Source organism: Onychostoma macrolepis, chromosome 22 (assembly GCF_012432095.1).
Source record: "Onychostoma macrolepis isolate SWU-2019 chromosome 22, ASM1243209v1, whole genome shotgun sequence".
In the NCBI taxonomy this organism is placed as follows: Eukaryota; Metazoa; Chordata; class Actinopteri; order Cypriniformes; family Cyprinidae; genus Onychostoma; species Onychostoma macrolepis.
In genome coordinates, this window is record NC_081176.1 from 37,023,696 (window position 1) to 37,036,072 (window position 12,377).

The following is a 12,377-nucleotide window of genomic DNA, read 5'->3' on the forward strand; positions in this document are numbered from 1 at the left end:
TATTCCTCCAAAAGCGAATGCGACTACAGCTACAGAACATATCAAGAACATTTTAGATAGACTGGAATTAATTTCTCCAAAATGTATTCTGGGTGACATCACTGCTAATCACTGCTCGGCAGTTTTCTTTTCTTCCATCAGTATGTCACATGCACTACATCTCTAGTAGTCCAGCATCTCTCCCCAATGAGCATCTCCCATCAGTTTAGCTGCACCCTACACTTGAGTAAACATTTAAAGAAATTACAGATGTTGACAGATGAACTCGAGCCTCCTTTGGACTCATCCCTGCAAACAAGCCTGCACCGGCCCTTTACGGGCCCACTTAAGGCTGCCCTCATTTAGCCTCCAGAAAGCCTAAGCACTAATGATGGTGAGATGAAGCTTCATGAAGCTTTAAGCTTTTCAGCCAAGTGGTTCACAAAAGGGTTAATTTCTGGAAGCTTCATTTGCTCACAATACCACCTGGTGGCCAAAGAGTGTAAAACAAGCAGATATATTACAGACAGGGGTGTAAAGTCCAGGGGTCAGAAAGTAAAAGTCCTGCCATGTGTTTATTCCACCCATGAACTCAGCAGCTGATTTCACCAGAGGAGGAACCAAGTCATTCCTTTCAAGACACAAACGAGTCTCGAGTCAAATCTCAAGTCCTCAAAGAGTTGGGTTTTACAGTGTGGACAGGTAACAGTAATAATTCAGAGAAAAATCCTCCACAGCAAAGGAAATGGATACATGCATGGCAAGCACACAGACCTACACTGTAAAACCATGACCCTCTTTCATCCTTTTCACCCACAGCTAAGTGATGTTATCTTGATTATGCCTTTGTTAGTAAGTACTATCCCCACCATGTACCTAATACACCTAATGGATGGTTATCCCAGTGATTCCCAAGATGGCGGCGCGAGTACATCGCGAGGCTCTGGGTCTCTCCAGATTTTGCAATTTTGCTGTATTTTTCTTACTCATCTCGGGCCTGTTCGTGCAGAACAGTTGTGCCTTTACATCGTACACCCGTTGTGAGCTTTTGGATATCGGTTTGCGAATTTCCGACACTTTTATGGACAATCTTCGACTCCTTCCTGAGATCGCTAGGACACCCGAGGCTATGCACCCTACCCGGCCGGGCGGAAGTGCTCGCAGGCGGCGTCGAGATCGTAAACAAAGGCGGGGGAAGCGTGGAGGACTAAGAGCTAAGGCTAACACCACACCGGCTCTCTTTACCCAGCATTTTCCTTGCCAATGTACGGTCGCTAGTGAACAAAATGAAGGAGATTCGACTCAGCATCACACACAGCAAGAAACTTTTGAACTGTAACGTCCTAATCTTCACGGAAACCTGGTTAAACAGCGGAATACCGGACACCGTTATTGAGCTAGCGGACGCCACACACTCGGGCGGATAGAACATTAGATGGCTCCGGTAAGACCAGAGGTGGTGGATTGTGCATTTACATTAACAAAGCTTGGTGCACAAACTCTGCTATTGTTGGGAGTCATTGTTCAGCTAACCTTGAGTTTCTCATGGTTAAATGTAGACCGCTTTATCTACCGCGGAGTTCACTTCCACCATTATAACTGCAGCCTATATTCCCCGGATGCTGATGCCAAGCTTGCTATGAAAGAACTTCACGCAGCCATCAGTAAACAACAGACTGATCACCCGAAGCGGCTTTTATTGTTGCAGGTGACTTTAATCACTCAAACTTAAAGTCAGTGCTACCCAAGTTTCACCAGCATGTTTCCTGTCACACCAGAGGAAACAAAACCTTAGACCATGTTTACACAAACATGGCTGGAGCTTACGTTGCGACACCCCTCCCCCACCTGGGACAGTCAGATCACCTTTCTTTGTTCCTCACCCCCAAATATGCACCCCTCATCAACCGTGTGAAGCCATCAGTGAAGACCATCAAGGTGTGGCCTGCGGGGGCAGATTCCACACTCCAGGAAAGGTTTCTACACACAGACTGGAGTATGTTTGCTTCTCAAGCCACCAGTGGCGCTCACACAGACATTGACTCCTACACCTCCTCTGTATTGGATCATATCAATATCACCATTGACAGTGTTACAACCCAGAAACAGATCACCACATATCCAAATCAGAAGCCTTGGATGAACAAGGAAGTGCGACTCCTGTTGAAGTCACGCAACACTGCCTTCAGATCAGGAGATGCACAAGCCTACAGCACATCCAGAGCAAACCTGAAGAGGGGCATCAAAAAGGCCAAGCACTGCTACAAGCTAAAGATAGAGGGACACTTTTCCAACTCTGACCCTCGACGCATGTGGCAGGGCATTCAGGCCATCAGTGACTACAAACCCACCCACTCCACCCCCGCAGCCACTGATGTCAACTTCCTGAACGAGCTAAATTACTTTTATGCTCGCTTTGAAAGAGACAACAGAGAAACTGCCACCAAGCTCAATCCCTCAGATGACCACCCACCAATCATACTCTCCTCCACAGATGTCTGCAAGGCACTGAGCCGGATCAGCGCGCACAAGGCTGCTGGACCAGACAACATCCCTGGTCGTGTTCTCAGGGCATGTGCGGAGCAGCTCGCTGGGGTTTTTACAGACATTTTCAATCTGTCTCTTGCCCAAGCAGCCGTACCAACATGCTTTAAATGCACTTCCATTGTGCCAGTGCCAAAACACTCTAGTCCGAGGTGCCCTAATGACTACCGCCCTGTAGCACTCACACCCATCGTCATGAAGTGCTTTGTAATACAGACTACTGTAATGCTTTATTAGGTGGTTGTTCTGCACGCTTGATCAACAAACTACAGTTAGTCCAAAATGCAGCAGCTAGAGTCCTTACTAGAACCAGGAAATATGACCATATTAGCCCGGTTCTGTCAACACTGCACTGGCTCCCCATCAAGCATCGGATAGATTTTAAAATCTTGTTAATTACTTATAAAGCCCTGAACGGTTTAGCTCCTCAGTACTTGAGCGAGCTCTTATCGCATTATAGTCCTCCACGTCCGCTGCGTTCTCAAAACTCTGGCCGTTTGATAATACCTAGAATATCAAAATCGACTGCGGGCGGCAGATCCTATTCCTATTTAGCACCCAAACTCTGGAACAGTCTACCTAACACTGTTCGGGAGGCAGACACACTCTGTCAGTTTAAATCTAGATTAAAGACCCATCTCTTTAGCCTGGCTTACACATAACGCATTAATACGCTTCTATTATTCAAATCCGTTAAAGGATTGTTAGGCTGCATTAATTAGATCAACCGGAACCGGGAACACTCCCCATAACACACGATGTACTCGTTACATCGTAAGTTGAATGGCATCTACGCTAATATTTGTCTGTTTCTTTCCTAGTCTGTTTCTCAGTCCGTATCCGATCAGATGGTGGATCAGGATGTCTACAGCCCTGATCGTCAGCGGAGACCAGGACACCCAGATGACCCCCAGAGATATATCCCTAGATATATCAACCAAAAATAACAAAATAACTAAAATATAATAAAATACCTAACTACATAATACTACTATTGTTAGAAATTGCAACAAAATTAAAATAGAAATATAAACTTTTGAACTGCGGGTTTCGTCTGGTCAGAGGAGAACTGGCCCCCCGACTGAGCCTGGTTTCTCCCAAGGTTTTTTTTTCTCCATTCTGTCACAGAGGGAGTTTTGGTTCCTTGCCGCTGTCGCCTCTGGCTTGCTCAGTTGGGGACACTTAATTTCTAGCGATTATCGTCGATTTGATTGCACAGATACTATTTAAACTAAACTGAGCTAGACAATGACATCTCTGAATTCAATAATGAAATGCCTTTAACTGAAAATTGAGTGTTTAATCTTATCATTATACATTACTGACACTCTATCCTCCAATTTGATACTGTTAAGTGCTTTGACACAATCTGTATTGTAAAAGCGCTATATAAATAAAGGTGACTTGACTTGACTTGACTTTGAGCGGCTGGTCCTGGAACACCTAAAAGACTCTCTACCATCCACATTGGACTCACACCAGTTTGCCTACCGTAGCAATAGGAGCACAGAGGACGCAGTTTCCATGGCACTGCACTCTGTGCTCACTCACCTGGACAATAAGAACACTTATGCACGTATGCTGTTTGTTGACTTCAGCTCAGCATTCAACACTGTCATCCCAACCAAGTTAATAGCCAAACTTGGAGACCTGGGCATCAATACCTCAATGTGTAACTGGATTTTGGACTTCCTGACCAACAGACCCCAGAATGTTCGATCAGGATTCACCTGCTCCACATCCATCACACTTAACACTGGTGTACCACAGGGCTAAGCCCGTTTCTCTACTCCCTCTTCACCTCCGACTGCAAGCCTGTGTATGGATCTAATTCCATCGTCAAGTTTGCAGACGACACCACGGTGATTGGCCTCATCAGTAACAACGATGAGACTGCCTATAGGGAGGAGATCCAGCACCTGGCCACATGGTGCACTGAAAATAACCTGCTCCTCAACACCACCAAAACGAAGGAGCTCATCGTGGACTTCAGGAAGGAGTCAAGAGGCACACACGACACCATCCACATCAATGGAATGGCTGTTGAGCGTGTCTCCAGTTTCAAGTTCCTGGGGATCCACATCTCGGCGGACATGTTGTGGAAAACCAACACCTCCAGCCTAGTCAAGAAGGCTCACCAGCGCCTCTTCTTTCTGAGGACACTGAGGAAGAATCAGCTCTCCTCGGCTATCCTGGTGAACTTCTATCGCTGCGCAATAGAAAGCATCCTGACCAACTGTGCCGCAGTATGGTGTGGGAGCTGCTCTGTTGCGGAGCGCAAGGCACTGCAGCGGGTGGTGAAAACTGCCCAGCGCATCACAGGGACTCCACTACCTGCCATCGAACACATCCAGAGGAAACGCTGTCTGCATCGAGCTCACAGCATCCTTAAGGACTCCGGCAGGCGTTTCAGGTGCCTCCGGACCAGGACCAGCAGACTAAAGAACAGTTTCTTCCCCAGAGCTGTCTCTTTACTGAACTCTACCCCCCGTTGATCCACTTCCTCATATATTATTAACTCTTCTCTCCTACCTCACATCTGCCTTATTTGCACTACTGAATGTAAATTTTTATCACAGTAACAACTGTTAACTTTTGTATCTTGCACTACCATACCTAAATTGGATTATGCTCATTTGCACTGCCGACTGTTGTTACATTATCAATGCTTACATTAACATTTTGCACCGTATGTCTAATTGTAATATGCAATCACTTCCACTGCACTTTTACACCTTGTTTATAGTAATAGTCATCTGTATATATATTATATTGATAGTACATATCACCTGTAAATTCTGCTTATAGTAATAGCCATCTGTATATTTATTCACTATACATATTCACTTGTAATTTCTGTATATTTATTCACTACACATATTCACCTGTAAATTCTGTTTATATTAATAACCATCTTTCTATATATATTTATACATATACTCAGTACATATCCTTGTCCTGCACTTATTCAACCATTGTATATACTGCACTTGCTACTATTGCACTTCTGGTTAGACCTAAACTGCATTTCGTTGCCCTGTACCTGTACTTGTGTAATGACAATAAAGTTGAATCTAATCTAATCTAATCTAATCATGGGCGTAACCACCATATACTTTAGTGCCATGATCAAAAATACCGCAGCAATTTTGAATAAATGTGAAAAAATATCAAGCTTAAATGGCTCAGTATTATAGCTAGGTAACTAGCATGATACCCTGAAAATAGGCTGAATAATGAACTGCTGGAGTCACAGACCAAGGAGTTCCCACACTTCCCACTCCATTGATAAGCCTCTATTCATTCGTTGATGGCCTGGCCTGTTTGTTTTTACGATCTGATCCGCGACTGAACGGATTTAAATTGACAAATTGATTTGAATGGAAACCTATCTGATCCGGTGCCGTGGAGCTTAATTCTGGTGGGGAAAAAACTTTTAAAAGGGGTCCATTTACTCTGTCATCAGTGTGTGTAGTTCTTTTTTCCGTCTCCCCCGTGTGTCGTGTGTGTGAGAGAGAGATCAGCTGATCCAGAGCTTCAGTCCTGATGCTTCACTAACATCTACTGATGCTCTGAATCACATCAGAATCAATCAGATTACTGCACAAATCAGACTCTGCCATCTCTGCTGCTTGTTTAGATGAGGTAGGGTTATTCTGCCTCACCCATGTCCTTGTCTCTGGGTTGAGTAACTTGAGGAACTGTTCTAGCACTATCTGGTCACCAATCTCCTCCTTTGTTCGACTCTTAGGATTCATCCACTTTTCATACAAGTCTCTTAGTCTTGCTTGCAGCTCTCTTGGAGTCTCATCTTCTTCAGCACTGCACGATCTAAAGCGTTGTCTATATCTTTCAACATTTATCTCAAACTTGTCAAGAATAGCCTGTTTGACGAAGCCATAGTTTAGTGAGTTGTCGGGCTCCATGGCCACATAAGCTGCCCTCGCCTTACCAGATAAGAGAGGTAACAAATGCAACACCCAGTCTTGCCTTGGCCATCTGCACGCTTGAGCAATACGTTCAAAAGTTGTCAGATAGTGTTCTATGTCCTCATCATGGGTCCAAGGAAGCATTCTCGGAGTTTGGAAACATGGCATTGCAGGTCCTTGTCCCTCAGTTGGATTCTCACCTGATGAAGCAGAATCATCATCCTGCAAGGGTTGTCGGTCTTGATGAACTTCCGACTGCAGCTGTGTAAACTGATGATGAAGCACCTGCCACTTATGCTCTTGGCGCTGCGCCTCGCTCCAAGCGATCCTCTTTGATGTTGCTTGCGTAAAACTTTTGCATCGTATCCATAAGTTGGTCGATTGTACTCCCAGCTACAACTTCACTTTGGTCTGGAATTATGCACGTTGATTCGGACTCATCTGGAACTTTAGACTCATCCCTTGCCTTTGCTGCATCCTGCTTCTTTGGCGGCATCTTCGTTTAAAAAAAATAAACAGTTTCTTCTGCCACCCAGCTTGGAAAAAAGGGTTTGTTGCACAACAAAACATGCAGCCTGCTCATGTACTAGCCTCCTACCCAGTCAGCAAACAAATTTGGCCCAGACTTGGCATTCATCCGCACTGGCATACAGCATGTGGGCCAAACATGGCCCGGTTCGGCAGAGATGGTACCGGGTTTAAGACGGCACACAAGACATGGGCCAGATGTCAAATGCAGTATTTGGCCCAGATGTCAAATGCAGATATGTGGGCCACATAAGTATTGCCGATCTTGACCCATATTTAAAATCCATTTCAAATATTTTTGAGTAAAATGCCAATGTTTTCCCATACAGAAAGGTAATATATTCACATAAATGTGAAACTGTTAAATATATTTTGAAAATATATTTTTAAAATGCATAACATAAAGCTCATATTGTGTTTAATGGTGTTTGCGTGTGAAATTATATTCATGCCTCATATGATATTATATTATATGTTATATTATAGAATAGTATATCCTGTTGTTTTATTTAGCCTATATAACTGACTTCAAACAATGTTTTGCATTCACTGCTTTCATATTCTCATTCAGTTTACAGTTTGATGTAGGCCTACTAAACAATACATGATGAAGTTTCAGGACATTTTATTTGACTTTTGTACTATTTATGTAAATGCTTAACTTTGATGTGTTTTAGGCCATGTTGGCCAATCAGAAGCCTGACAAAGTTTCAAGTAGGCGGAGATAACAGCGCAGGCTCTGACGTCACAAGCCAAAAACTCTGGTTTTGCTGTCTAACGTTACATGATAACACTGCAACCGGAGTTTTTAAATCTTCACCCTGGCAGGAGTTTTCAGAATGTTCGGTTTCAGTGACCTGCTGCAGTGTCTGCGTGAGGACGAACGGAACAAACCGCAGAGAAACGACCGCGACTATTACAGGCTGCCAGAAGCCACTACTCAGCTTGCTAAAATATCAAAGCTACTGATAGCCATGGAAAAGGGCTGCCTTCCTAATCTTCAAGGCAAATCGCTTGATGACATTGAGATTGAAGGTACGTCCATCTTAGTGTAGGTTGCACAGAGGGTCTTTACACTCACAGGGAGGTTTAAGGAAGCATTCTCGGAGTTTGGAAACATGGCATTGCAGGTCCTTGTCCCTCAGTTGGATTCTCACCTGATGAAGCAGAATCATCATCCTGCAAGGGTTGTCGGTCTTGATGAACTTCCGACTGCAGCTGTGTAAACTGATGATGAAGCACCTGCCACTTATGCTCTTGGCGCTGCGCCTCTCGCTCCAAGCGATCCTCTTTGATGTTGCTTGCGTAAAAACTTTTGCATCGTATCCATAAGTTGGTCGATTGTACTCCCAGCTACAACTTCACTTTGGTCTGGAATTATGCACGTTGATTCGGACTCATCTGGAACTTTAGACTCATCCCTTGCCTTTGCTGCATCCTGCTTCTTTGGCGGCATCTTCGTTTAAAAAAAATAAACAGTTTCTTCTGCCACCCAGCTTGGAAAAAAAAGGGTTTGTTGCACAACAAAACATGCAGCCTGCTCATGTACTAGCCTCCTACCCAGTCAGCAAACAAATTTGGCCCAGACTTGGCATTCATCCGGCACTGGCATACAGCATGTGGGCCAAACATGGCCCGGGTTCGGCAGAGATGGTACCGGGTTTAAGACGGCACACAAGACATGGGCCAGATGTCAAATGCAGTATTTGGCCCAGATGTCAAATGCAGATATGTGGGCCACATAAGTATTGCCGATCTTGACCCATATTTAAAATCCATTTCAAATATTTTTGAGTAAAATGCCAATGTTTTCCCATACAGAAAGGTAATATATTCACATAAATGTGAAACTGTTAAATATATTTTGAAAATATATTTTTAAAATGCATAACATAAAGCTCATATTGTGTTTAATGGTGTTTATGTGAAATTATATTCATGCCTCATATGATATTATATTATATGTTATATTATAGAATAGTATATCCTGTTGTTTTATTTAGCCTATATAACTGACTTCAAACAATGTTTTGCATTCACTGCTTTCATATTCTCATTCAGTTTACAGTTTGATGTAGGCCTACTAAACAATACATGATGAAGTTTCAGGACATTTTATTTGACTTTTGTACTATTTATGTAAATGCTTAACTTTGATGTGTTTTAGGCCATGTTGGCCAATCAGAAGCCTGACAAAGTTTCAAGTAGGCGGAGATAACAGCGCAGGCTCTGACGTCACAAGCCAAAAACTCTGGTTTTGCTGTCTAACGTTACATGATAACACTGCAACCGGAGTTTTTTTAAATCTTCACCCTGGCAGGAGTTTTCAGAATGTTCGGTTTCAGTGACCTGCTGCAGTGTCTGCGTGAGGACGAACGGAACAAACCGCAGAGAAACGACCGCGACTATTACAGGCTGCCAGAAGCCACTACTCAGCTTGCTAAAATATCAAAGCTACTGATAGCCATGGAAAAGGGCTGCCTTCCTAATCTTCAAGGCAAATCGCTTGATGACATTGAGATTGAAGGTACGTCCATCTTAGTGTAGGTTGCACAGAGGGTCTTTTACACTCACAGGGAGGTTTAAGGAAACATCTCTGAAATATGTCTTGTGTTCACTGTAGGATGTAGTGTCATTTGGCATGTTTCACAAAAGGGGTGTGATTGTGTTATTTGACTTCTGAATGCAGATGTAGATGTTTTTCATGTTCTGAATTTCATTTTTCATTGAAGATGAGATCAGAATGACGGATTCTGATGACAGTGATCCTGAAGAAAGTGATTCTGATGATGATGCTCTTGCTGGAGCTGCAGGAGACTCCAGTAATGCTGGTATGTCAACTAAGTTGTTGTTTCAATGTAATCAAAGTCAAAAATTATATTCTATTAGTTTCCAACAGAATATTACTAAAATTAGGGATGCACCAGTATTCTATTGGTATCTGTAGGGATGTGCCCAAATCCGATATACGGTATTCGGAAAGGTAATGATTTGTACTATGGTAACCCTAAAGGGAATACATACGATATATAGGAGATATACACGCAAAATATATTTCAGTGCTTTCTCTCACAATTATATTGTTGGGTAATTGTCCTGTATATAAATCGCAGCATCAGGGAGCCATTTTTAATATGCAGGACATTGAAATCACTTATGAATGTGCGTTTGATTTTTACTTCCACTTTTGAGATTTGCGATCACACAGCCTACATTCTAAAAAATGCTGGGTTAAAAACAACCCAACTGGGGTTATTTGGCAACCCAGCGCTGGGTAAATATTGGACAGAACAAATACAGGGTTATTTTGACCCAGCTGGTTGGGTTAAATGTTTTTAACCACCATGCTGGGTTGTTTTATTTAAGTCATCTATTGTTTAAAAATTATTATATTGCTGGCTTATAATGGGCTGGAAATTAAAAATCACACACAGAGTTACTATAGGCAACAGCAATAATCAAAATATGGACATTTATTATCAACCAAGAACACAAAGAACACACAAAATACATGACACATTGAATTTATTTGGGTGAATACGGCATAGTTTACTACATTACATACTTTTAAACTTGTTTAACACGCATTTTAGATATAAAAATTTAACATTTTAAAAGTAGCATTATAAGTCTATTTAACCATTCGCTGTAATCGCTTTTTACGGAAATAGCGCTAATTCTTATGCCGGTGTGTTGCCGATATCTCAGCCGGTGAAGAGCTGCTGTTCGCAGCTGCTGGCCTGGGTTGTTGCATAGGAGACAGGCTCAACCCAGCGGTTGAATAGAAAAAAAATAACCCAGCACCTGGGTAAAAATATTATAAACAACCCAATATAATGATCCAGCAGGCTGAACCCAGCACTTGGCTTAAAAAAATAACCCAGCATTTTTTAGTGTACTCTACTACGGAGCGGCACTACTTACCACACATTTCACAAGATTAGATGTTTGTCAGTGGTGCTCATGATCTGCAAATCATTCACCATTGTCCTATCAGTCATCTCTCCTTGCCTCTCTCTGTTTATGTGGTAAGTGACATTTTATGTACTGTAATGTAACAGGCAACTGCTAGCAAGTGGCTAACCATGTCCCTTTTGTGGCTCCGTAGAACGCATTATTCGTTTTCCGTGCCTTTCCGAATACGGATTGGCTATTTGGGCACATCCATAAGTCTCAACCTATTGGTATAGCCAGATACCAAATATTTTTTTTTTATGTTTCCTGATCATTATATGACTGATTTTCTGCAGGTGTTCAGAAGATGCCCATTGAGAGCACCACTGAAGTTCCTGAAGGTACCAGAGGTTTAAATTGCAATACCACCATCAATGTAAGTACATGAGCACACACTCATAGTGTTAGAACTCACTAAAGTATGTATTCTTCTGTACAGAGAGTGAGAGTGAGGCAGAAACTGAAAACCCACGGAGAGGGCAGAAAGTGGCCTGGTCAAATGCTGAAATTACAGCTGTAATGAAACATTTTAAGGGCCATATAACTAAAGGAAAATTGGCCACATTGACTGAATGCCAGCAGTGTAAGACTGCTGAGGATCCTGTTTTGGCGAGACGCAGTGCACAGAATATATGGGATTTTGTAAGAAATCGAGGAATTAGCTTAAAAAGGAAAACCCAGAGTAAATGATGTTACATTACATCCTGTGTCTCTTTTGATGCCATTCTATTTGATTGTTGTTATTGTTATTTTCCATAATGCAAACTGGTATGGCAGCAGTTCATACTGATATCTCACAGTAGAAATCGGTTTAAGTTCAACTGATAGTTTGTCAAAAAATGACAATTCTGTCAATTCCTCAATCTCTTGTTGATTTTTGGATGACCAGTCTCTCTACACATCTGCAACATTTATTGCGTCCTGCGAGAGTTAATCTCATGTTTACTATCCGTTTAGTGAGGTACTTACAACATGTGGCATGCCTTTTAATTTATTGTTTTTTTTTTTTAAGTTGGTAGATTTCATTTTTTGTTTTTAGTTTTTGTGTGGCATCCCTTTTTAATAGGAAGATTACACTATTTATTTACTTTATTATTATTATTTTTTTAAGTTGGTGGATTTCACTTAAGTTTTTGTTTGTTTGTTTATAAGTCACAATTTTAAGTTGTTATTAAAGTACTTCTAAAACACATTGATCCCTGTTGTGTTGTGTATTGTGTTTAAGATCTGGTGCTCTTTAACCACCTTAGTCTTGATAATGCAGCATATTGACACGTTTGTGTGTTGTGTATGGTCATGTACCAGTAAAACACATTGGTCCCTGTAATCCAGAGAACTGACATGTTTTGTGTATTGTAAAAGGAGTGTCCTCATAAATCGATAAGACCCTATAAATCCCAATTATGTAATAGGCGGGAACATTTTAGGAGGGGCGTGGCTGTC

At 42.2% G+C, this 12,377-nt stretch overlaps 1 protein-coding gene across 1 annotated transcript; it reads left to right on the forward strand.

The window, feature by feature from the left end:
• The first annotated feature begins 7,819 nt into the window (after nt 1-7,819).
• Nucleotides 7,820-12,206, forward strand: LOC131531079 (uncharacterized). The gene is made up of 6 exons (XM_058761626.1): nt 7,820-8,015; nt 9,301-9,507; nt 9,713-9,811; nt 11,231-11,275; nt 11,374-11,616; nt 12,160-12,206. Exons 1-6 carry the CDS (start codon nt 7,820-7,822, stop codon nt 12,204-12,206), a joined length of 837 nt encoding a protein of 278 aa, XP_058617609.1.
• The last annotated feature ends 171 nt before the right edge of the window (nt 12,207-12,377 follow it).

What these genes read in the sequence shown, in the direction of transcription:
- LOC131531079 (XM_058761626.1), top strand. Translation starts at nt 7,820, where the DNA reads ATGTTCGGTTTCAGTGACCTGCTGCAGTGTCTGCGTGAGGACGAACGG. An exon ending in AGGAGACTCCAGTAATGCTG is followed by an intron (nt 9,812 to 11,230) that starts GTATGTCAACTA and finishes GATTTTCTGCAG; the next exon opens with GTGTTCAGAAGATGCCCATT. An exon ending in CTTAAAAAGGAAAACCCAGA is followed by an intron (nt 11,617 to 12,159) that starts GTAAATGATGTT and finishes ATTGTGTTTAAG; the next exon opens with ATCTGGTGCTCTTTAACCAC.